The sequence below is a fragment of the Sus scrofa genome, chromosome 11 (assembly GCF_000003025.6).
Source record: "Sus scrofa isolate TJ Tabasco breed Duroc chromosome 11, Sscrofa11.1, whole genome shotgun sequence".
Lineage (NCBI taxonomy): Eukaryota > Metazoa > Chordata > Mammalia > Artiodactyla > Suidae > Sus > Sus scrofa.
The window spans coordinates 67,317,269-67,344,391 of record NC_010453.5 but is presented as its reverse complement, the minus strand read 5'-3'; the positions used below and the strand labels follow the sequence as shown (position 1 = coordinate 67,344,391).

General features: G+C 46.4%; 1 protein-coding gene across 7 annotated transcripts in view; it reads right to left on the bottom strand.

The window, feature by feature from the left end:
* FARP1 (FERM, ARH/RhoGEF and pleckstrin domain protein 1) overlaps window positions 1–27,123 on the bottom strand; it is a 312,926-nt gene that overhangs the window by 113,156 nt on the left and 172,647 nt on the right. For 6 of the 7 annotated variants that reach the window (XR_002336570.1, XM_021065374.1, XM_021065376.1 and 3 more), the window contains one exon: window positions 792–896. Coding sequence is in view for 6 of the 7 variants with exons in the window: in XM_021065374.1 (XP_020921033.1) it covers window positions 792–896 (105 nt within the window). In the remaining variant the exon portion in view is untranslated. Of the gene's footprint in view, window positions 1–791; window positions 897–18,728; window positions 18,771–27,123 lie in introns of those variants that run through there. The other variant, XM_021065378.1, reaches the window with a different exon arrangement.

Below are 27,123 nucleotides of genomic sequence, written 5' to 3'. Positions count from 1 at the left end.
AGAGAAAAGCAGTCAAGGAATTTCTACCCTAAAAGGGTGTCTAAGAAGAGGTAGACTTGGATAAAGCCTCAAGAAAGTACATCAGCCAAAAGAGAAGGAACAGTAAGCTCTGTGCTATATTTTGGGTTCAAATCAGCTAAATCTTTTTCAAAAACAACATGACATACTCAGCAAGCTTGAACATGCTCGAACCCATGGACGACCCATTTCCATGCCTTTGGATCTGAACTACCCAAAGAAACCCTTGGCCGTGAATGCACATGCACACGTGCCAGTATGTTCACTGGCACATGCATTGTCTATAACAGCAAATGATGGAGTACAGCCTAAGTATTCCATCCTTTACAGCAAAGGCGGTAAGTCACACACATCCATTCAGTGGAAGAGCAGCAAACGTGAAGAGGAAGGAAATAGATTCTAACTTGCTGAAAAAGAGAAACCTCCAGGATAAATGAACAGTGCGTGGATGGATACAGGGCATTGCGTATTGTTTCCTTATAGTATCAGGTTTCACAAACATGTCTGGGTACCGAAGGACACACAAAGCGCTGGGAAGGGTGTGCGCTGGAGGAAGAGGTGGAGGGAAAGGGTGAGAGGGAAACAGTCTTTGCCGTCTCTTCCCTTTGACCTCGCTAATCAGATGCACACGTTGCTTTCAAAATCAGACCACCAAGGGGTTTCGGGGTACTCTTCCCGGTGTACAGGTCTGTATGGCCAAGGAAGGGCCCAATTATTTACCTCTCCTGAGTCGGGCAGACAGTGCAACCCAGCATCCCACGGACGTCACCTACCGTGATCTTTTTGTGGTCGGGAAACTCGAGGCCAAAATAGTCTCCTTCCACGAGGTTGAGGTGGTTGCACACTGCGTCCAGCAGCACTTTCCCGGGGGCTCTTTGCTGGGAAGAGAAACAGCAAGAGTTAGGCTGAGACAGGCAGCCATGGAAAGAAACCGCAGCTCCCACCCCAGGAAGCCTCTCGGTTCCCAAATCAGCAGCAGCTCGCCACCAGCCCCGGGCACACCGCTGGCTCCCTGCTCTCACGCAAAGATGCTGCCATCTCCTCCCTACCCCAATCCCAGGCACTCGCCCTCTTTAAAAAAAATAACAGACAAATACCATAAGGTATCACATGCATGTGGAATCTAAAATAAGGAACCTAATTACACCACAGAAGCCCCGACTCACAGACACAGAGCGCAGGCTTGTGGTTGCCAGGGGGGAAGCGGATGGGGGCGAGATGGACTGGGAGTTGGGGGTTAGCAGATGCAAACTATTATATATGGACTAGATAAACAGCACGGTCCTCCTGTATACACAGGGAACTATGGTCAATATCCTATTAAACCATAATGGCAACAAATACGAAAAATAATGTACAGACACATGTGTCTATATATATGTATATACATATATGCAACTGAATCGCTCTGCTGCACAGGAGAAATTAACACAACATTGTAAAGCAACTGTACTTCAATAAAATAAGATTTAAAAATAATAACACTTTTTTCTAGAGCAGCTGTCACTTTCTAGAAAATGGGGCAGGAAATGCATGCCGAGTTCCCAGACATCTCTCCCCAGCACACTCAACATCCCCTATTACTAGGGTGTTGCATCGGTGTGCTACATTTGCCACAGTTGTTGAGCCGACACTGATACACTGCCATCAACCAGAGTCCAGGGTTTAATTCGAATTCACTCTGCGTTGCATGGTTCTATGGCTTAGGACAAAGGCATAATGTAATACAGCCACCGAAGCAGGATCACACAGGGGACGTTTCACCAGCCTAAAAATCCACCTACTCCGCCCTCCCCTCCCCCTTCCCTCTTACACCCACTGGAACCCCAGATCTTTTTACGGTCTCTACGGTGTTGCCTCTGTCTCGTCCACAGTGTCATATGGTTGGACTCATACAGTATGTAGACATTTATTTATCTATTTTGCTTTTTAGGGCCACACCCGCAGCACATGGAAGTTCCCAGGCTAGGAGTCCAATCAGAGTTACAGCTGCCGACCCACGCTGCAGCCACAGCCATGCAGGATCCGAGGAGCCGTGTCTGCAACCTACACCACAGCTCATGGCAACACCAGATCCTCAACCGACTGAGCGAGGCCAGGGATCAAACCTGCAACCTCATGGTTCCTAGTCGGATTCATCTCTGCTACACCATGATGGGACCTCCTAGTGTGTAGACTTTCCTTCTTTCACTTAGTGATCTGCATTTAAGGTGCCTCCGTCCTTGTCAGGGTGCGACAGTCCATTTGTTTCTACTGCGGAATCACACACCACTGTGTGGACGGACCACAGCTTCTCTGCCTCTTCACCTGCTGAGGGGCATCTTGGTTTCCAAGGTTTGTCAATTATGAATAAAGACGCTATAAATATGTGTGTGCCGTCTTGCATGGACATAAGTTTTCAACTCATGATCCCATGCCCTTCTGCGGAAGTGGAAAGCCTGAATGAATACAATGATTCATTCTACTGTATGATATGTAGTTAAGTAGCTCTGTGTCTGTCTCGTCAATGAAATGCTGGGCGACTTGTTCGCCTTTATATTCCCATGGGCTCAGCAAAGCACCTGGTCACTCGTCGTCTACGGGAATCAATACGACACACCCAGCTTCTATGCACTGAATCTATAGGCAAAGGGGAGAGGACACAGAAGAGGCCAATTTCTCCCCTCAAGAGCGGAGAATCCTATGTCTTGGTTTCTCACTATCTGATAGATTCTTAATGACCCTCTAACAAAATGGGTCCAATTCCACCACACAGATCAAACGCGGCGGGAAAAATGTTTCAAGGACATCGCGGTCTCCAGTTACGGGTTTAATACTTTCACCTCCACTCTGATAAGAGCAGAGCAATTTAGGAACCAATTAGTCACCCAGGAAACGAAGCGACAGAGGAGTCAGAGCCTGACAAGTACAAGGAAGGGCACGTCCATCAGGCTGCCCAACAGCGAGACCTGAGGAGCCGTCAAAGATGCTTTAGTGTCCAGCATCTTTTTTGTAGGCACCACTTTATACTCCCATATTCCTCATCGCTGAAATCCAGCAGATATTCACAGCTATCGAAGGGCATGCAGTGTTCTCCACGGATAACCCCAAACTCTCCAGGCTCTAGACTTGAATGCCTCGTTCAAGGGTAAATGGGAGAGTCATTTCACTCGCGCGCACAGCGAGAGTAACATGTGATGGTGTGTCAGCTCCATTCTTGTCTGACACGTGCCCCCCACCCCATCCTGTGCACACACACACACCTGCATGTACCCAGTGTGACCAACTCCAGGGATTATGGGTCACTGGTCTCATTTCCCACCTCTTTGGCCCAACAGTGTGCCCTTGGCCATGTGGACAGCAGTTGGGAATGCACCAGGCAGGCCCATAGGGCCCTGGGTTCAAGTTCTCACACCCACTGGGCCCTGTGAATCACTTAGGCGCAGCTCTTTGCTGGAGGCCCTCCTCTCTGTTCAGTAAAATCAGCAGAGGCCAGTAAGAGCACGGTCAAGATGGGCCAGGTGCTGAGAAGGTTTGGCAGAATTCTGGTATCAGAAGATTTAAGAGAAGACCACTTTGGGGACGGACATTCCCGTAGGGGCTCAGCAGTAACGAACCCAACTAGGATCCAGGAGGATGAGGGTTTGATACCTGGCCTTGCTCAGTGGGTTAAGGATCTGGCATTGCTCTGAGCTGTGGTGTAGGTCACAGATGCAGCTCAGATCTGGTGTTGCCGTGGGCTGTGGCGTAGGCTGGCAGCTTCAGCTCTGATTAGACCCCTAGCCTGGGAACCTCCATATGCCTTGGGTATGGCCCTAAAAAAAAAAAAAAAAAAAAAAAGAGAGAGAGAGAGAGAGAGAGAGAAGACCACTTTCCAGTTTCCCTATACGTCTTTCTCACAATTCTTGACATTTTCTATTTGTTACAAAATGAACCACCCATTATCTGACCAGCTGGCAGGCACTCACGTTTCCCAAAGAATTCCTGGAACTAAGTGAACTTGATAACTTCATCTAGATTTACAGAGTCTGGGAACTGAGACTCCAATTCAACACCAGGAGTCTAAACAAGTAAAAAAATCAATACACAGTGGATGCCTTTATGGAATGAAGTCCAACTAAGCAATTTATAGACACTCCGAGGAGAGGTCAGGCTACCATGTGAATCAGAGCCTTTGCTGAGTCAGCAGATTTCTGTGACCATCCCGAGCTTATTTCGGTAGTAATAAGAGGCTGGAAATAGATGCTTGGAATCTAGTTAGTAAGTGATAGAAGCCTGGTTGCAAGCCTTAAAACTTGCCTTAAAATTTATAATTTTGTACAAATCTTTGCTGCAAAATAGCTTTTTGATGGAACTCAAATTTTTTTTTTTTTTTTGTCTTTTGTCTTTTTGTCTTTTTGTTGTTGTTGTTGCTATCTCCCGGGCCGCCTCCGCGGCATATGGAGGTTCCCAGGCTAGGGGTTGAATCGGAGCTGTAGCCACCGGCCTACGCCAGAGCCACAGCAACGCGGGATTCGAGCCGCGTCTGCAACCTACACCACAGCTCACGGCAACGCCGGATCGTTAACCCACTGAGCAAGGGCAGGGACCGAACCCGCGACCTCATGGTTCCTAGTCGGATTCGTTAACCACTGCACCACGACGGGAACTCCGGAACTCAAATTTTTATACAGGGAGGAGTTAGAGTTTGAATGAAACTATAGCTCCTAAAATGCATCTGTACGATAGGAGTCTTTAATGCATTGTATGCATTCGCCTTGAACGCTGTATATTCAGGATACAAGGAAAGCCAGTAGGCAGCATTGCTAGAAAGAACTTCTAAGGGCTGAACTGCAGTTACTACGTGACCATTTCATGGGTGGATGGAGACAGCATTAGCATTACAAGGTACAGCAGGCAGCTATGGCCTAAAATGCTTCCAGACATCACGACAGCAGCGTCCAGGGACCTGATCCCCTTTCTTTTAGGAATTGGCATAGAAGTGTCCCGGTTTAGCCATACTCCCAGGGCTAAGTTCTGCTTCAGAGAGAGCATCTCAGAGAAGGGAAGCAAGAGAAGAGTTTATCCTCACTCTTTAAGAAAAATTACCCCCCCCCCCTTTCCTTCAAAGAGTGGCTTTCTGCCATCGGTTCAGAGGTCATTTCTCTACACTTGACTCCAATGAGGCTTTTTGAACTTCACATTAAAAGTAATTCTGTTTAATGTATATGTAGATATATACATATAACTGATTCACTTTGCTGCATGCCTGAAACTAAGACAATATTGTAAATCAACTATACCACGATCAAATTTTTTTAAAAAAAGTAATTCTGTTTAAAATCACACCACAGGCGTTCCCATCATGGCTCAGCACAAACGAATCTTGATTAGTATCTGTGAGGACACAGGTTCAATCCCTGGCCTCACTCCATGGGTTAAGGATCCAGCGTTGCCATAAGCTGTGGTGCAGGCCGGCAGCTACAGCTCCAATTGGACCCCTAGCCTGGGAACCTCCATAGGCTACAGGTGTGGCCCTAAACAGACAATAAATAAATAAAACAATAAAATCAAATAAAATCACACCACAGAGTGTAAAACGGATGGTGGCGATGGTCGCATAAGACCGTGAATGTACTTCATGCCTCTGAGAGGTACACTTAAAATTGGCTAAAAATGTTTATTTTTACCCCAAAATGCAGGAAAACAAGCAAAAATTAAAAAGGAACTGAGGCTGTTGTTCACGTCTCTCTATGACTGAGGAGGATCACGACAGGAGAATCTGTTGCAAGTATTTTTAAGAACAAGCAAATAGCGAATCTACTTCCTTTACCTTAGATCTTAGAAAATACTGAGGGTAGGACCCCAGCTCAAGCTGAGTGGCTGCGAAAGAGCCTTACACATGGGAAGAATGAGTGCATAATCGCGTGTGTGGACTAAAGTGCTGTTAATATGTCCCAGCACAAAGGGCTCTTTGAAGTGTCTGGCAAAAAAGAAAAAAAAGCAAAATATGAACAACGTTGGAAGGAACGATAAATGCATCGGGGGCGGTCTTTGCACCGGACAGGTGATCGGGTTCCCCAGCTATAAATCCACGAGGCCTTTGTGGCTGCAACAAACCTATAAATGAGGTAGTAACGTCTGAAGGTGGGGGAACGTGGCAACAGCACAGATGAAGCCAACAGAGCGCAAAGAAGAGATGCTCAGGAAAATGCATCTGTTAAAGGTATTTTTCTCAGAGAGCAGCCTACGTAAGACACACACACAGCGCACATGCTTATATTTATGGCTGCACAAACTATCACATGAGGAAGGGAAACCAAATACCTTAGGCATCATTTATTTATTTTTTTTGAATTGTTATTTCCCCAGTACAAACTTAGGCATCATCTCAAAACCTCTTTATGTTCCTAATGGTTTCACATGAAAGGGGTCTTAGGAACCTCTGAGACTCCCATAGACTCCAAGAAACTAAGAGTCTGGCCAACCCCACACATGGCGGGTCTTGATTAAAATATTCCAGACGTGTACTCCTTACAGAAAAGACACCAAATAGTAATTCCAGGTTATATTTTGGAGAACAAACCAGTACTTAGGGAAACCACATAACCAAATTTTTGTCTCTTGGTTCTTATTGGCTACTTTTAATTACACTCCAAGAGGCATCTGCATTTTAATCTCATGCCCAAATACGGTGGCTGATTGCTCACCGTGTGTCCCCACCGCTCTCTCCACTTTGAATAGGCTTTTCATGAACTCCTGTAACATTAAATTTTAGGAGGAGGTTTACATTTTTCGGGAGTGTCTGCGAACTCGGCACTGAATGAATAAATAGCAGCAACATTCACCCAGAGCGTCAAGCTATTCAAAATTGTGACTCCACGTTGCTTTGGTTTATTGTGCCTTTAAAATATGTCTGTGCCTTCGGGTTTCATGAGGAAGTATTTTCTGTCTCCTCTGAAAGAATAAAGACAATTCTTTCTGGGTTGGAAATAAGCTCTACTCCCTTTGCCCACCTCCTCAAAGGGGCTGAACAAAGGATCCACCCTACTTAATACAAGCTAAAGCCTGCCTCTCTGAAATCAGCGCATAGAAATCTATAAAGACATCGACAACATTTGACCAAGTTCACAAAATGTGCATCTGCTGAGGTTTCTGAGAGCTGTTTCTGAAAGGTTTTTTTTTTTTTTTTTTTTTCCTGGCTTGGGATTACGGTAACCATGACAATCAGGGCGTGCTTTTCTCCAGCAGCGGGGAAGGAAGGGCTTCTCTCAAAGGCCCTGGCTCTCTTCTTCCTACCCTAATGCCTATGAGAATACTATTCAGGTTTCCATAACCCACTAACCTCCAACACGTCTGATCTCAGCGTGTCATGTACACTGCAGACTTCCTTCTGGCCCTCGGGCAGTTTTGACCAGGTGGGGCGAGGCAGTAATAACTTTGTTGGCTTAGGAAGCCTGGGCTCCATCTACCAAGTAGTCACAGGCAGGCCCTGTGCTAGGGGCCTAGGGAATGGAAATCAGTACGACAAGTGTCTCTCTCCAAGCAAGGGTTAGACCATAAACCAGCTAAATTAGTATATATGCTAAGTCCTATGATAGAGAGAGAGAGAGAGAGTGGTAGAGAGAGAGACGGAGGGAGAGAAACAGACAGAGAGCACACACACACCAGTGTCTCTTCTTATAAGGTCCCTAATCCTACAGGATCAGGGTTCCACCCTTACGACCTCCGTTGATCTTACCTGCTTCCTCATTCCAAATACAGCCACAGTGGGGCAGCAGGGACACAATCCAGTCCGCAGGGCATGAAGCCATGAAAGGCCTGGAGACACTGTTGACCCCTTAGGATCAATGTAAGAATTAAATAAAACCATGACCACAAAGTTACCTAGCAGACAGCCTGGCCCCTCACACAAGTTCTCTGCCATTGTTGCTTCTCCTGCGATGGGGAAATGTTAATTTATAGAACTGATGGTGGAGGAATGGAGTGACATTGAGAAGACTGTCCCATTTCCTAACCCAAAGGTATCTCTACAACGTACCAGATAGAAAGGCTGACTACCTCATCCGTGTGCTGTATGACCATGTCCCCAAGGGCAGAGTCCACACTGGGGCCCTGCTAATTTTTCCCTAGAATCCTGCTGGAGGTGATTCAGAGCAGAGCTTCTCCAGGTGGCATGCCCACCCACCACCTGCAGACCTTAATAAGATGCAGACACTGATTGGAGAGGGTTGGGATGAGGCCTGAGTTTCTAAGAAGCAACCAGGGGATGCTGCAAAGACTCTGCCTTGAGAGCAAGGTACCCAGTCACGGTGAGTTGCTACCAAATGACACGTGCACCCTCGAGAGGCAGGGCTGGTGCATTCAGTGGTCTCTCAGCTCCAATTTCCATTTGGGGATAATGGCAAGCTTGAGACTCAATCACACCCAAAAACAAAAGCAAAAAGCAAACAAAAAAAAAACACCAAACCCACTGTTATGGGCTGAATTGTGTCTCAAAAAGATATGGTGAAGCTTTAAGTTTCAGTACCTGTAAACACCACTCTTTGCAGACACGATTAAGTTCAGATGAGGTCACCGGGCTAGAACCTAACCCCACAGGACTGGTGTCCTCCCAAGATGGTGTGAAGACAGAGACACACGGGGAGCAGGTTGTGTGATGACAGAGACAGACAGGTGGCCTGGCTGCGAGCCATGGAACACCAAGGATGGACGGCCCCCACCAGAAGCTGGAAGATGCAAGAGCCTTGGAGGGAGCAAGGCCTTGCTGACACCTTGATTCTGGACGTCTAGCCTCCAGCAATAGAGACAATAGATTTCTTCATGTTTCAAGCCACCAGCTTGTGGTACGTTGTTACAGCAGCTCTAGCAAACGCATACAGCCACCTGCCGTGGTGCTGTTACCCAACTCTTAGCCACCTGGGGACAGAGACAACGCGGTCACAGTCTGCACTGTCCCTTTTGAACAAAGAGATTGTAACAAAATAACGCAATAAGTGGATTCCATAACATAAACATCCTCGCTTTCGAAATTTCTCTAGCTCAAAAATCACATAAACTCAGTAAGTAGTAGACTAATTGGAGAAAGCAATGGATTTTTTCCCCATCTTCACAAAGGAACTGTGAAGCAAAAGTCCAACGCAATTTGAGAAATTCCACAGGAACCCACCTTTCGGTGCATAAAGATATTCTTAAAAATTTTAGCACAAGGCCACAGCCAGACTGGGCTCAACACACGATAAAGAAGGTGAGACGTGTAGCTAAAGATGGCAGACTGAATGAATACACACAGCTTATCTCCATCCCAAAACTCTGCTTCCATAACAGTGAAAGAGGAGTTCCCTGGTGGCTTAGTGGGTTAAGGACTGGGCATTGTCACTGCTGTGTCTTGGATGGCGTCTGTGGCCCAGGTTTAATCCCTGGCCTGGGAACTTTCACAGGCTGCAGGCATGTCCTCCCCTCAAAAAAAGTTATCTAAGAAAAAAACAGTAAAAGAATGAAAAAGGGAATAGTCATCGAAAAGAGAGAAAATGAGAGAATATTTAGCAGGGGAGAGAGTTCCCCCAAATTCTAGAAAATGACAGAGGAGAAAGCTGCAGTCTAATTATAGAGGAGAGGAGAGGAAGCCATGAGGAAGCAGCCAGATCCCGCCGAACTCCCCAAAAGGTCAGCAACCAGGACGCCAGGTACTTCCGATAATGCAGGGAGAGTAAAAAAAACTTTTAAAAACCCTGTAATTTGTATCCTCATATAGCTCAGAGTTTATAACTAACCTAACCCCAGAAAGTTATAAAAAGGAGTATTTGGTTCACAAGAAAGAGCTCTTAGAAATAAAAAAGCAGCACAGCAGAAATAAAAATGTCACTGGGAGAGTTTCAAGATACAGTTGAAAACTCTCTTAGAAACCAGACCAGGCGACAAAGGGGTGGTAGCGAGGACAAGAGGCGAGATGTGTCGAGGCTCAATTAAGAGGTCCAGCAGCTGAATGGGGAAGGTGTTTCTCATGCTGTGTCTCCAGCCCCTCAGAGGACTTGGGGAGGTAGGGTTATATAATCATTAACCACTGCAACTCTGGTGGCACCTGCCTTCTTGCAAATCCCCTATCTCTGCTACATGGCAATGTGATCTGGAGCGCATTGCTCTTTGGGCCTCAGTTGCTGCTTCTGCAAAATGGGCACAGGACCAAAACACTTCCTAAGACTGGTGACGATTAAATGACTCTGTGTACACCCAGCCTGAAGACGGTACCCAGAAGTCAGCCAGCTCTACCTGGTCTAAGGAAAGGAAGGAGAGAGAGGGGAGTGGGAGACAGAGGGGAGAGGAGGGGGAGGGGAGAGAAGGAGGAAAATGACTCAAAACCCAACAGGGGATGGAGGGGCAGCCTCAGCTGTGTGATCACCATTGCTGTGAGGTGCCAAGCAGAGCAAGAACAGGAACGACAAATTTAAACCCCAAGTCTGGGGAGCCGGGACAAGGCTTTCGTTCTGGGAGAAGGTAGCTAAATGTTTAGGCCCGCCCATCTGCTAGGTGCACAAACGCTGCAATTCTTCCCTCGCGATGCTGCGGCTCCAAGGGTGGCCACGGCGTCTGCGGGGACACACTGTGCTCCTTGTTCCCTCTGCACTGAGCCCCAGCGTCCAGAACACTCATTAAACACACTTCAGATTGGATTTCAGAGTCCTGACTCGGGCGGGGAAGAGAATGGTCCCTTTCAGCAACTTGGCTGTAATTTAGCTCCGCTTCTAACCACAGCGTCCTTCGCACAGAGCAGCCCGGCTTCCTTCGTTCCAAGACCCCGGGCGCGCGCATGCGCATGTCCGCGCCCAGGCACGTGCAGGAGAGGATTTCGCTTGCTTTTCTTGCAAACGCATAATGTGCGAAAAGGAAAAATGTTTATGGGGAATTTGGCTAATCACAGTGCAGGATGTGTCGGCTCTTGACCTTGGGCAATTCACTGCCTTCTGATTACCGTTAGAAAGTGGATGAATGTTAAGAGTCTACCATTGACTGAGATACAAAAATCTTGCTTGACATTTTGTTACTTTAAATATCCATGAGACCGGGGACAGAGACTCCGGCAGATAATGCATAAAGCAAGTGTAAAGAGATCCCGCCGCTCACGAAAAGCATGGCGCCCTTTCCAGCAACACGTGGGCCTTTTCCTTATTTTTATTTAGTTGGATGCTTTTCTCTCTGGACCCAGTGCTCTAATTAAACCTCAAAAGTGCATGCAGCCTGCTGAGCGTGAACTTTATGAAAATACAGCTGATAGCGGACCTTGGCCCCCCAAATCATTATCCCAAAGGAAGAATGAAAAGTAGATTTTATTGAATTTAGCTTAACGTTTGAACGGAAAGGTGAAGGCTTTGTAAAAACCCAGCAACACACGTGGTTTCTGCCTCTCGATTTTCTTCGTGTGCAAACAGAGCTCTTCAGCCGTGTTTCTGAAACACAGCTTTTCTCCAGAACCACCTCCGAGGCTCTCCAGAACATTAAACGAAAGAAAGAAATCATTTAAAATGTTTACAGATGCTTTTGACAGAAAACATTTTTAATGTTTTTCAATCAGTAGGGAGGATGGGCATCGCTTCTCAATCCTGAAAAGGCATTTTTAGATTATTTTTTATGCAGAAGGCTTTTAAATTAAAAATAGGTAATGCAAGGGGTGAAAACATAACTTTCTGGATCCTTTAAGAAATCCAGGCTCTGGAGTTTCCAGAAAACCTCTAAAAGAAATACTAACATTTCTCCACCTTTTTCGTGTACTTCTCAGATGTGAGAGTCTGGTTTTTGTATCTGAAAGGAGGTCAGAGTTCCAGGCAAAGAGCTAGGACTTCTCTTTCTTTGAAAACCTGGAAAGCTCAGAAGAACATAAGTACAGAGGCTGCAGACGTAGGGAAATGAAACAAGTTAAGGATGTAACAAAAATACAAGATGCATTACTACTACAATGATGGTTGCCAGGGGCAGGCAGTCAGCTAGGGATGGGGCATGCTTTTAGGTTTTTCTCTTTACGGTTGCACCTGCGGCACATGGAAGTGCCCAGGCTCTGGGTCACATCAGAGCTGCAGCTGCTGGCCTACACCAAAGCCATAACCACGTGGGATGCAAGCCTTGGCTGCAACCGACACCACAGCTCACGGCAACGCTGGATCCTTAACCCATGGAATGAGGCCAGGGATAGAAGCCATATCCTTACCGACACTGTGTCAGGTTCTTAACCCACTGGGCCACAACGGGAACTCCGGGAATTCTTATTTAATGGGTAGAGAGCTCAGGTTGGGAAAATGAGCGTTCTGCAAATGGATGGGGGTGCTGGTCGCACAGCAGTGTAAACGTGCTTGTTGCCACTGAACTGTATGCTAAGGAGGGCCAAAGTTATTTTAATTTAGGTGTGTTTTATTACAACAACAACAAAAAAAGGAAAAATATCTAAAAACACTGAGAGTCTATTGAAGGAACTGATACATTCAGGGGTGAGGGGTAAGAAAAAGTCAAGCAACATAAGAAGTATTTTCATCAAAGAGCAGAACCTACCATTTGCAACACTTTCCATGGACGAACCCATTCCTATTTCATATAAATACAAGCGAGATTACATGTGAAAGTAGCGCAAGTGGGGGACGACATGGGTTCTGGTGTCGCCACGCTGTGACCTCAATGCCTGACGACGCAGGCACTGACTTTCCCTTCTAAGCAATGGAACCGGGATGTCCCCTAAAGAGATGGCGGGGAGACAACTACATGTAAACAGCCATCAGGGCCAGGCACCAGGACTAGCATTTAGCCGAGTCTCAATAGATCTTAGTTAACTGTTAGGCTCCGTGTTTTCCAAGGTATTTCCAGCTTTTAGTAGCTATGCAAACTCCCTCTGGAACATGTTTAAGCCTCACTACACTTTAACCACTTAGGAAATACAATTTATACTTGCCTTTATATTCCAGTATCTTCCTTCTTTTTTTTGGCTTTTTGTTTTTTTCTAGGGCCACACCCACGGCATATGAAGATTCCCAGGCTAGGGGTCTAATCGGAGCTGTAGCCCCAGGCCTACACCCCAGCCACAGCAACATGGTATCTGAGCTGCCTCTGTGACCTACACCACAGCTCATGGCAACGCCGGATCCTTGACCCACTAAGCGAGGCCAGGGATCGAACCTGCAACCTCATGGTTCCTAGTCGGATTCGTGAACCACTGAGCCACAACAGGAAGTCCTCCAGTATCTTCTGATGAGGGGTTGGAGAATGAGATAGTGGATTTGAGGCGAAGGAACCACCTCTATGATCTATATACTCGGAAAACCACTAAAAGGCAAAAAAAATTGTATGTGTTCACTGTTGTTAACAGTTCTCTCCTGCCAGCATCCTGCCAGAGTAAGACAAAATAGAAGCCCATAGATCCTAAACTTGGGAAGAAGAAACTTACACATAAGTAGAACAAAACCACAGAAGGCACAACCGGATATACTAACAGTCTATTAGAAGGGGTGAAAGAGCCTGAATGAAACGCCTTTTTCCTTTCAGTATCAAACACGCGGGTCCTTGGCTGTGGATAAACCGCAGCACTGACAACCAAGATCATTCTGCCTGGTTCACATACGGCTCCTCTAAGTTCTCACAAATTCAATCAAAAGGAACATGGATCACCAGCCCGGGTGTAATTGAGGAACTAATTCCAGTAGAGCAGTGGCGACAAGGGGATCGCTGAAGGTCAGGTTCACCTGGAGACTTCAGCCCACCTGCCTCCTCCAGCCGGCACATCCCTAGAGTCTGCAGGAAGAACTGGAAAAGGAACGCCACCCCCGCCCCAACAGTCCAGTCCCCGCACGCACTCACGCACACAGGGATGCCTATGTGGGGCACCGGGAGCTTGGAAGCCACGTAGCTTACTTTTAGGAGTTTCTTCTCTGAGTCACCACTTTGGATACCTTGTTGCCTTTTTTTTTTTTCCTTGACAATTCCCTTGCATTTCTGCACTGCTTTTGACCTCTGTCACTTATGGTCACCATCGGACTTACTACCTAAATAATTCCCATGGAGCCTCTCAAGTCAGGTCTGTCCACACCAGCCATCTCCTAAATTAGACTTATCACTCCTCCGCTCAAAACGCAAGTGTCAAAGCCGAGTCGTCACAATGGAAACCAGGCCCCGGGGGCCTGCTCCACAGTGCGACCCTGTCCCCCGTGTCTCAGGTCACATCCAATTCCCTTCCCTCTCGCTCACGCTGCTCCGGCCACTCTGTCCTCTTTGTTCTCTGAGCACATCAAGCACACATCAGCCTCAGGGCCTTTGCACGGGCTGCTCCCACACCTGGAACGCTCTGCTGTCTCCCCAGACATCTTTAGGGATAATTCTCTCATCTCTTTTGAATCTTTGCACAAACATCGGCTTCTCAGGAGGGCTGCCCCCAAACCCCCTACTTATAACTGCAACTTATCGCCACACCTCCATCCTCCTATTTTGGTCTATTTCTTCTCATTTTTCCCCTTTCAGTTATCACTCCCGAGCATCCCAAACGATGCATCTCTTCATAATGTTGTCTTTCCCTGGTAGATGCACACTCTGGGGAATGTGAACCTTCATCTGCTTTGTTCCTTAGAACAGCACGATACACAGAGGGCGCTCATAAGAATCTGCTGAATGGATGAACATGAAATCATTCTCAAGCCCTAATTCTCATGGAGAGACTCTCGCAGCACAGTCCTTAAAAACAACGCCGCCCTGGGATCTAGATTTGAAAGCCAACTGGAAAATATATTTGTATTTCAAGACCGTGTTGAGCAGAGAGTTCGCATCTTCCAAAAGCCACACGTGGGAACCACTCATGAAAGGCTACCCTCAAGGAAACACGTTAACAGCAAAATGAGAAAATGAAAGACGACGTTCTATTGGTCAGGAATCATCTCAAGCTGGGCACGATGCGCAACAAATCGAGTCATGCGACAGTTGACAGTCGCGCAGGGATAGAAACACCTGTTGGGAGACTGCACGGCATCAGGAAACCACCGCATCACAAACAGTAACTGGTCACGGGGCCCCTCCGCCTTATCCCTCAGGTGGCTTTTACAAATATATGAACTGTGAGAAAGAAAAGAAGGATTTGTGCTCCTTTTACTGCTGTTCAGAGAATACACCGATGTGCTAACTACTTGTGATGCACTGCCTCTGGAGTGTCTGAAACCCCAGTTTTCTTTTGAACTCCGTCGCTAGTTTGCTCTTGTGTGGGATTATTTCAAAATTTGGTCAAAAGAAAGGTGCCTTGGAGGTGGCACATTCCGTTGTTAATTCGGATTAGATTTCAGGCTTTGGCTCACTGCAAGCCCCGCTGGGATAAAACATCCCAGGCGTCAGCATCTTAGTGACACTTCCACTTTGCTGCAGCATCACTGCTGTTTGAAGTGAGCGGTGGGAAAACAAAAGGCAACTAAATGCAAGATACAGAATCAAAAGCCTGGGTACAGAGTATGTCTTTTACACAAAACCCTGCCCGGTGATAATTTAGTAACACAGGCAGCCTGCCATGTTCCGCTATCACCACTGAGAGAAAAGCCATGCTTGGCAACATGCAGATGTTTCTGCAAAAACAAAAGCAAGCAATAAGAACTACCTTTAAAAAACAGTCCTCTATGATGGAAGACAATCTGAAAAAGTCTATGTAACTGAACCACTTTCCTGTACACCTGAAACTAATGCAACATTGTAAATCAACTACACTTCAATAAAAACAAAAACACTCGAAATATCCCCCTGCAGGATGTTCCCTTGTGGCGGGGTGGGTTAAGGACCAGGTATTGCTGCAACTACAGCATGGGTTCGATCCCTGGCCTGGGAACTTCCACCTGCTGTGGGGCGGCCAAAAGAAAAAGAAAAAGAATCACCTGCAGTGGTGATTAACAGCATGGGATGCATGGAACTGAAAACTCTGCGTACTCCCCTCAGAAAAGAGTTGGGGTTATTCAGGGTGTCGGCATTCTATCCACAGTGTGGACTCATTAAAATGTCTTCTGCCCATATTTACAAACAACTACATGAGTGCTAAAACCAAGTTAAACTAAAATCCCAGAGGGCCATAAGCATGTTTTTGAAATAAGAGTCCATCATGTGTTGATACAGAAACACTCCCTGATAAGAAGAAAGAGTTAGTTCACAGGTTTGCCTAGAAATTGGATAGTTAGACTCGATTCTGGTGAGAGAGGCAGGAAAAAGGTCTCGTTTTTCAAGTGTGGATTGGCCTTTTGTAACCAAGCAGGACCTTGGGAGGCCATGCCAGAGGGGACCTCCCCCCCCCCCCCACTCAGGTCCTCCACCTGCCTTTTTATCTGCAGAAAAACTTCAAAGAACAGTTGAATCAGAGAAGGGGGGAAGTACAGAGAAAAAGGAAAGCAGTCAAGTGAGACAGAATAATGAGAGCAGAGCCATTCAGCAAAGTCAAGGACCTTCGGTTCTTCAAAGACGGTAGAAGCTAATTCTGGGCCATGTCATTGGAGCTGTTTTGCAGGTGCTGAGGCCCCCGTCAGGTGGAAGAAGTCAACTGTGTGTGCTGCCCCCAAGCACACAGACCCCAGAGCAGGTGGATCCAGAAGGTCTATGATGCTGACTCCCAGCAACTAGTTCACCACCAGCCAGTCAGGAAAATGTGCGGGAGCTGGTCCCTCCCTGCTCCTCAAACACTGTAAGACGCCTCACTACCCCCTCCAAGGCAGGACACACAGTCCTTGAGGCCTAGCCCGCTGTGTTCCCCTCTTTGCCTGGCAATTAAAGCTATTTTTCCGTTTCCTCCAATTCTGTCTCTGCGTTTCTAACTGGCATCGGTGCACAGAGGCAGCACACCGATATTCTGGCAACACATTCACCATCTAATTTCTTAGTTAATTATGCAAGATGACTTTAACATATTTTGAAGAGTGATGCCAAAAACGACATGCTAATGAGAGCCCCAGAGACGCTGGGTCTATGCTGGCACTCGTTTCATGAAACCTCTGTGAAAATCACAGATTGTTCTTTCTTCCTTAAAGGCATGATTAGCCCAAATTCCACCGAAGCAGGAGAGGAGACTCAGGAATGAATATATGTGGAAAAGAAAGCAGGAAACCAGTTCATAGAAACAGAAAGTAGAAGGGTGGGTGCGAGGGGCTGGGGGAGGGAAGCAGAGGTTCAGCTCTTTCAGGATGAGGTGCTTCTGAAGACGGGTTTCCCAACAATGCGAATATACATAACGTGACCAAGCTGTACACTTAAACATGGGCGAGATGGGACATGGGATGTGTTTTAACCCCGAGTTGAGAAAAGAGAGCAAGGAAGACGCCATCTCCGAGTCTCTGAGCTTGTGAAAAGCAATCTTTCCTTAAGGAGATGAGAGGCCAGGCTGGTTTATTCATGGCACGGGACCAAAGTACAAAGCATAAATAAAGAGCTACGGGGGGCAACACACACACACACACACACACACACACACCAATGTTCTCTGCCTGTGTTTATTCATTACCAAGTCAAGGGAGCCATGGGTGTCTTTATGTTGGATTTTCATTCATTTTTCAAAGCTCTCACCTATTGATGCACCACTGCCCAATGGAAACATCTCAAAAGCAGGTATTATATCGTGAACAGCTCCCTTTTAGCTCAATGTGCCTCCGAGCCTGTCAAGCAAACCTGTGCAGAGCGGCAATAAAACAAGCTTTGTTTTCTCTGCTGACTATGCCCAGTGGCCACTTCCAGCTATTGGAGACAAAGTGCGGCTTTCAGACCCAGGTGGTTTTTTTCTTTTTTCTTAGAAGACAATAATCAATGTGCTGTGTTGTACCAACTCCTCAGTGACACATTCTTTCGGTGTGACAGCATCTCTGAAGACCAACCTGGAAACACCACAAATATTAAGCCAAACATTCTTGAGAGTCTTCTGAGTCATTCTGAGCACACATCAGCTGCCTCTCTGATGGATCAACGCCTTTTGACATGCACGTGTCACGCAGAATTAAAGACCCTGATTCTGTGGTCACAAGTCCAAGATGGATTAGCCATATTGGTCGGCAGGCCTGGCACGGACCCTGGATCTTGGCTGGTGACCCTCCACTCTGAAGCTGGCACGAATAAAGAAGCTGGCAGGGCACGGAGGAGATTGTTTACTCCAAGAATGGCCAGCCCGCCCTGAGCTTCATCAGCAGGCCCACGAGGCAAGCGGGAAGCTTCACCTTTAGGAACATGGTATGTTTATCCCAATGCCAAGAAGAGTACCAGGACCAAAGGCCAAAGGTATTGCCCTGCAGGGAGATTGAACTCAAAGCCTCTGGCCCAGACAGAAGGACTAGACTCTTCTCATGGCCCCTCCCTTCTCACTGTAATGCCCTCCCCTGACCTTGAGCCACCTGGCCCATGCCTTTCCCTACTAGGAAAGGTATGCGACCCACTCCTCACCCTGCCTGTATAGGGGCCTTATATGCCCCCAACCAACCAGCAAGTCTATCAGGTCCGCAAGTGTGTGTTGAGACCTCTCCTCTCCCTGAATTATAAAAACAGACATGACCACGTGCTCACTGTCAGCTCACCCCTTGCAGCATCTCATATCTCAATAAATTCTACTTTCTCTCCACCTCACCATTCTTAATAAACTCTTCTTTCTGTCTGGACCCGATATGAGTGCGGATATTTTTCTTCCAACCCGCGGGCACAGGCTATGACCAATGGGTTTTTAATCCAGGTGGTAATAAGTTGAATGTAAAGATGGATCTAATAATACAGTGAAAAAATTAAATACATACTTCTAGAAGTCCTCTTTCAGTCCTCATGGGAAGACAGCTGTGGAAATACTGGAAAGTATTTCTTTCCCTGCAACATCAAATGCATGAACTCAGCTCCCCCAGGGCCAAACACTGGATATGTGATTGCTGCCGAAATTCATACATTGAAACCTAATCCCCGTGTGACGATATTAGGAGGTGGGGCCCTTGTGAATGGGATTAGCGCCCTTTTAAGCAAGCTCCCCAAGAGCTCTCTTGTCCCTACCTCTGTGTGAAGACACAGGGAAAAGACAACTGCCATGAACCCAGACTGAGTTCTTATCAGACACCAAATCTGCCAGCACCTCGGCCTTGGCCTTCCAAGCTCCTAAATTTCTGCGGTTTATAAGCCACCCAGTCTATGGGATCTGTTAGAGCAGCCAAATTAAGACCCCAGGGACCACATCAAAACAAATTTTACATTTGCAAGAAAAGTGAGAAGGGAACATGTTTATTCTTTGGAATCCAACCATGCATAAAGAATACATCTGCTGTTGTCCTTTCGTAGAGAGGTGACAGCTGAGGTACAATGGGATTCATGAGGGCAATAACGGGACACCTAGATTTAGCAAGTCGCAGACACAGGAGCCAGAGAAGAAAATTCAACACTTGCGAAATTAACAACATCTATGTCTCCACAACCTAAGAAGGGCCTGAGGGGAGCAAGCCCAAGGCCATTCCAGTGACAAACACTGTGGTCACGGCGGACTCCAACCTCAAGAGCAGCCAAGCCTGCTGGTAACAGAAAGCTGGCCTATTGCATCAGCCAGGAAGAGAACAGGGCTAGGGCCCAAAGAATAAGGGAAAGTAAAAAAATTACAGGATAGAGTTTTTTGCTTAGAGAGAACGAACATGTGAAAATAAAAATATTCAACAGCATAACAGTTTGTCTTGGAAAGAAATGAGCTGCCACCTCCAATAGGGTTTAAATGTAAATGGGGTGTGAGAGGAACAGCACTGCTCTTCCAGCCTCGTGGTCCTTTCTCCTCCCCAAATCCCAGAGAGTTGTTCTCCTGTTTGCCTTCTAGTTCTTTTCTTGCTCCCAAGTGGGCCTATTATTCGATTTTTTCTTTTGGCTGCACCCACGGCATGTGGAAATTTCTGGACCAGGGATCAAACCTGCGCCACAGCAGCAACAACACTGGATCCTTAACCCCTTGAGCCGCCAGGGAACTCCCAGATATTCTTTTAAAAGAAACTTCACAGTTACTAAATACAAGGCAAGATATTCTGTACCTAGACAAGCTCAAGCCCCAGCAGATAGGAAGACAATGTGACTTTCTGGGGAAGTAGAAAACCACTTGAAACAACATGGTCCGAGCGATTCCGAAGGAATGAAACAGATCCTTTAATTAACGGTGCACTGCGTGCATGTGTGGGTGTATGTCCACAAATAGTCTGCATGACAAAATTTACAGATGGCCTGGCGAGCTGTATCTCGAATAAATATTTATCTTACAGGAGACAGCTGGTTTCCTACCGCAGCTGGTACGGGCTGTCTGTCCAAGCTGAACACTGTACTGATGCTTCCCCCAGCATCCACGGTCATGGTCCTTCCACACCCTCTTCTGCACATGCACTGCCCTCGTCCCCCTTAAGACAGTGTTACCATCATTATTTAAAGGACATTTGAAGTGTGCCACTATTTTAGGAAAAATATTTCCACGAAAGGTTAGTCAAGCCTGTTTAAATCGCTAAGACGTGACAGAATTGAAACCACATGACACTAAAGAGACATCTGAAAAAAAAAATCTGTATGATGAGTAGGGTTCGTTAGAAAAGGAGCGAAGGAGGGGGAGGCCCGCAGTTTGGGGCTTCCCATAAACTGGATCCACTGTTGGCCCAGAGGGGAGAGAAAGGAGGCTCGCAAATGAATGGTGTTTGTGGAAAGAATTAATTCCTTCCGATGTTTCCCAGCTTAAAGAAAAATGTACTGCAATTCATCAGTCACTTTTGGTCACCCTCCCAAAGTGCCTACGTTTCTAGTATGATGAGCTCCTTAAGGTCTTTCACCTCAAGTCAAGCGCTTTGCATGCCTGCACAAAAATGTATTTCAGTTTTGCAGGATGAAAAAGCCCTGATGGTTGGCCGTACAGCAATGAGAATGTACCTACTGCTCCACTTCAGAACAGTTAAGGTGGAAATTTTTACATTCAAAATATTTTGCCACGATTAAAGACATTTTTCAAGGTATATGATCACGAGAAAGAGAGACAATACTGAGTGTGGGTGAGGATGTGGAGAAACTAGAACTCCTGGGAGAGGAAGCAGGTGCCACTCACTCTCTTGGGAAACTTGCTGGCCCATTTCTAAGCTGAACGTGTGAAGAGATCCAGAAATTTCATCCGCACGCAACGGAAATCGGAATATATATTCGGCAAAAGACACTGCACTGGTGCCAAGTTAGGAACCATCTCTCATCAGCAGAATGAAAAAAAAGCTATGGTGCTCATTCCAGCCGTGAGAATGAGCACACTGTGGCTACAGAGGAAGGCCAATGTCTCGAACACAATGTCCGAAGAGAATTCACATGAAACATACGCCCTCTCTATCCGCAGGTGTCAATCCCGCAGATTCAACCACCCACGGAGGTGAAGAGCCGACTGGACTCCACCACTTCGTATAAGGGACGGACCGTCTGTGGATTTCATGGAGTTTGGTACTGGAGGTGGGGGTGGGGCCACGTCCTGCAACCAGTCCCCTGCGGATAACAAGGGATGAGGCTAGCTGCTTGCACCGGTCAGGAATCCTTTTGCCATACTCATCTATGGTGCCAAAAATCACCACAGTACCTATCCTTGTGGGGGAGCAATGACCAGGGGACTTTTAGGGGGTGGGACCTCTTCTATCACTTGACCTGGATTCAAAAAGCCAGAGCTGTTCACCATGTGATTTGGGTTAGGTTTCTGCAGGAGTTTTCTACTATAACAATGTTTTTTAAAAATTACTGTTGTAACTTGGTAGAGCACCTTTATTTTTATGATTGACCTAACTCCATGCTCCTCAACGCTGACAAATACCCAAGTCCCAACTTCTTCCTCCTCCAGTCAGGTTTCGCAACATTAATGTGCAACGTTTTGAACAGCGATCTGCCACCCTCGTCCCACACGCTGCCCGCCCAGGGGGTACTGGAGCCACAGGAATGCAGATACTGTCCTGCCCGTAGCTTTTCCCTGCTGTCTCTGTGGGTTTCCAGGCTGGTGAGGGATGAGCACCAGCCAGGGGAGAACCGTTTGCCCTATGCCATGGTAGGGCCACTCAATTTCCTGGGAAGAGGAGCTCTGAATCCTGCAGAAAGGGATGGAAGGACCACTTCTCAGAACTGACCTTTCTCTAAAGTACATGTTGCCTGGCGTGCAAAAATAATAGAAATCATACATTTCAAGGATTTCTAGGACAAACAAAAGATACACAGGATTGGCATACCTGCCATAAAACATCAAAGGAAGCCCAAAGGAGGGTTCAAGACAGCACGGCGTATTATTCCATAATAATAACTGCCACTCAGTAGGCTGCAATTACTATTCTTTCCTTAATGTTCACGGATGTTCCTTGCATGTTATTTGCCAATCGGGCTGGGGGACCTTCACTATTTCCCAGGGGTTCAGGACACTGTCTTGAATTGCTTTAACGGCATCTACTTCACTTACTCTCTCCAGTCTGGCGAAGAAATTTCAATTTCCTTGTGAATGCCCTCTGCGATGGTTAGGGAGGCAGCCAAGAGTCACCAAGGCCAGTAGGTTGGAAAATCTTCACTAGATGGTCAAAGGCAGAGGCAAAGGACTCCGATGACCCCTAGAATGGGGTCTAGCCCACTAGGACCTGATGCTTCCAGGGGTCTTTACTGGCCCGAAGGGAAAAAGCAAAAGAGTTTGGGAAAAGAATGGTTGTCAAGGCACAGGCTGTGGAAGATGCTTAAACATACCAGGTTTGGTCAACACGTTTTGACGACAGACATCAGAAGAGCGAGGGCTTCCTATTTTTTTCCTCGTAATAGTAAATAATTTATTTTCTTTTGAAGATATCAGGAAAAGAACTTTGTGCAGGCAAGGCATCAAAAAAGTAGACTCTTTCCAGAAAATGGCAAATCATTATTCTAACCAGCTATTCAGACTGGATGAATCAGTCATGAATATCCGCTTGATAATCATTTGCAGACAGTCGTAAATTCAATACGAAAACTCTGAATACCCAGGTTACCCACTACAAAATAAGTCTCACATAAGGAGCAATAAGAACGGTGCTTCGCTTGTCCGCAATGCCAAAATACACAGGCTGGATTAGACGTAGCAAGGCTTCCTCGTGAAAATGGGATTTCCTTCAGGAAAGCCTGAGCCATACAGCCTGAGAGCAACTCGAGCTTTTATTTTTTTTCCAAGCCACCAATTAGAAGACAAAGAAAACCAAGAGCCACCTGGAACTGAGAAAACATCTTTGAAACCAAGACTCCGTCAACATCCCCATTTATAATGAAGGATATTGTAACCCAAAATGAAGCATTATTTTCTCCCTTAAATCACACACCTCAAGGGCAAGTTTTGCTAGGCCATCGAATGTGTCAATCAAGTAACACGATTCTAATTCATAAGCAAGTCTTTAGACATAGTTCAGTTGCGGTGCAGCTGAGAATGTATATTAGTTATAAACACAAAGACAATTAAATTCCATTCTGGTTCTTGAGTATTTAATTGTTCTGAAGTTAACTTTGATAAAGGCTTTAAGTAAAAACGCACATGGTAAACAGCCATCTCCAAATAATGGAGTTTTACGAATATTCTCTGAATTAGGAGTTCCCGTCGTGGCTCAGCGGTTAACGAACCTGAGTAGCATCCATGAGGACACAGGTTCAATCCCTGGCCTTGCTCATGGGTTAAGGATCCGGCGTTGCTGTGAGCTCTGGTGTAGGTTACTGATATGGCTTGGATCCTGTGTTGCTGTGGCTGGCGGCTACAGCTGAATTTCGAGCCCTAGTCTGGGAACCTCCATATGCCCTAAAAAGACAAAAAGGCAAAAAAATAAAAAATTAAAATTAAAAATAAAAATAAAAAAACAAATATTCTCTCAATTATTCTAGAAAAGGAGAGATTTGTTTTTGTTCCCTCTAAAGACTGAATACAAGTTAACTACAAATAGTAAGAATCTAAGGGTTTTTATGCTATGTACATAGCAGCAAAATAAACTAGATTTTTTTGTTTGTTTGAAGACTTGTTTTTCTAGTCTCCTTTAAAAGTAAAAAACCAAAGAAGTGCCAACTAGAGAAATCTTCAAAGATGGACTTCAAGAATTTTCCTTTAAAATAGAACTATCCAAAAACAGCAGAAAGGAGTTCCCACTGTGGCTCAGTAAAAATGAACCACTAGGATCCATGAGGACATGGGGTCAATGCCTTGCCTCACTCAGTGGGTTAAGGATCTGGAGTTGCTGCGAGCTGTGGGGTAGTTTGCAGATGTGGCTCGGATCCTGTGTGGCTGTGGCTGTGGTGCAGGCTGACACCTGCAGCTCTGATGCGACCCTTAACCTGGGAACTTCCATATGCCGCAGGTGCAGCCCTAAGATGCAAAAAAAAATACATACACAGAAAGGACAGACATGTAGATCAAAACAAAATGTTTTCACATGTTAGGAAGAGGCTAGAAAATATTTCACAGGCATAAATTCAATACGTTAATGATAGAGTAATAAAAGTCTCAAATGGGGGGGGGACTATCTTAAATAACCACACTTTCAAAGCCAGCAAGACACTTAGCAAGAAAAAACTAAAAACTTCATTATGAATCAATGAATTTCTCATGATAGAGACGATGTGAACCAAATTTTAAATAAAATCTAGATGCCTTCCTGATCTCACCACCTGGGCACATGTGCTTAAATTTACTAATGTAAACTTCAAGAACGAATCTAAAACCTTTTTTGGGGGGGGGTATCTTTTTGCCATTTCTTGGGCTGCTCCCTCAGCATATGGAGGTTCCCAGGCTAGGGGTCGAATAGGAGCTGTAGCCACCGGCCTACGCCAGAGCCACAGCAACTCGGGATCCAAGCCGCGTCTGCAATCTACAGCACAGCTCATGACAACGCCAGATCTGGATCCTTAACCCGCTGAGCAAGGCCAGGGATCGAACCCGCAACCTCATGGTTCCTAGTCGGATTCGTTAACCACTGCGCCACGACGGGAACTCCTAAAACCTTTTATGAAATCTATGTATGGCAATTGCTCCCAACCCCCAAGCAAAAAATCAACCCCCCCAAAGGTGCTAATACGCTAATGATCATCTTGATTATAAACAACAAATGCTTTCTTTCACCACAGATTATAAACGCGATAAAGAGATGCATTTCTTGAGTTCCCACTGTGGCACAGCGGGTTAAGAATCTGACTGCAGCAGCTTGGGTTGCTGAGGAGGCACAGGTCTGATCCCTGGCTTCGCTCAGTGGGTTAAGGATCTGGCATTGCCACAAGCTGTGGTGTAGGTCGAAGCTGCAGCTCAGATTCAATCTGTGGCCCAGGAACTTCCATATGCTGTGGGGCAGCCACAAAAAAACAAACAAACAAAAATCCCAGAAAAACAATTTCTGGAACGCACTTCTGTGTGTGGCTGCCATTAATGTATGTGGTATGTACACGTGTGTATGTATGTTTGGTTGGGTTTGGCTGTGTCTTGTGCAAAATGGCTAAGAGGACAAACGAAATTTATTTATCTTTTTTTTTTATGACCACAACTGCAGCACACGGAAGTTCCTGGGCTAGGGGCTGAATCGGAGCTACTGTTGCCAGCCTGTGCCTCAGCTTATGACAACACTGGATCCTTAACCCGCTGAGTGAGGGGTTAAGGATCGAACCCACACCCTCGCAGCCACTGTCAGGTTCTTTACCCACTGAGCCACAATGGGAACTCCAACAAATGAAATTTAAAAGTTGCCAATTTCACAATCCTAGAAACTCCTTGCTGAGCTATGACCCTTGGATAAGTCCCAGACAACAGCCTGTACTCAGTCAACACCTTCTACCATGTTCTCGAGAATCTTCCTTCTGTTCCCAAAAAGGAGCATCCAAGCAACGTCCTGGTCTCGGTCACACAATACTCAGAGGGAACCACGTTCAGCCCAGCAGCACTGACATCTGGGGCGGAAGACAGCGCAGCCCCAAAGCAGGATGGGGAGAAGTTCAAGTCAGCGTTCCAGGGGCAGGGGGGCTTGGCCAGAGGCAGGCTGGCGCTGGATCTGCGAGCCCCTGAGCCTCATGGGGGATTCCGCAGGTTGGCAGTTTTTTTTTTTTTTATTTCATCATTTTTTTATATTGATATAGAGTTGATTTACCATATTGTGTTAGTTTCAGGTGTACAGCAAACTGACATACATGCACATGTATTTATATTTTCTTTTTTGATTCTTTTCCATTATAGGTTATTACAAGATACTGAGTGCTCATTATATCGAGTGTTGCTGTGCTCTACAGCAAATCCTTGCTGTTTATTTTATACATCGTAGTATGTACATATTAATCCCATACTCCGAATTTACCCCTCCCCCTGCTTCCCCGTTGGTAACCCTAAGTTTGTGTGAGATGTCCCTTGTTGCCTAGGTACCGGTCCAGGTCTCCCCAGCTCACCTCACCAGCCAGAGGAACGCAAGGCTGGGCAGAGAAAGTGGTGAGAAGCCCGGCAAGGCACTGCCAAAGCATCAGCTGGCAGTGGCTGGGGAAGCACAGGGTGGTCTGGCCACCTCCCAGTCTCTTGCTTGGATGTCACCTTCTCTGATTACAGGAGATGACAGCTCATGGATGGAATGGCGAGTCCCTTCACAACTCCTATATGTTGAACCCCTAAACCCCCAAGTGGCTGAGTTTGGGGTAAAGAAGTCAGCAGGGTGGAGCCCTGATCTGAGAGGATTAGTGTCCTTGGAAGGGGCCCCAGGGAGCCCCCCCGCAGCCCTGTCCCTGATATGGGGACACAGGACAGAAGGTGTCCATCTGCAAGCCAGGAAGAGAGATCTTGCCAGGAACCGAATCAACCCGCACTTTGATCATGGACTTCCCAACCTCCAGAACAGTGAGAAGACACATTTTTTGTTGTTTCGGCCACCTGGTTCATGGAATTTTGTCATGAAAGCTGGAGCTGATCAAGACACCTATGTATCCCAAAAGACAGAGGGGATCCATGGGAAATCCCATCTTTACCATCTTTGGAAAACAGGTGGACAGAAACTGAACAATCACCTTTGTAGCTGAAAGGGGCCAGAGGATACACGGAAGGGAAATTTCGTCTCCAGAACAAAACTTCCAAATAAATGTATGGCTAGATACTTCTGGCTCGAAGCAAGGGCGCTGACCCTTCGAGATGGGGTTTCATTTTTCAGCCTCTCTTGCCCTTTAGAAGATATA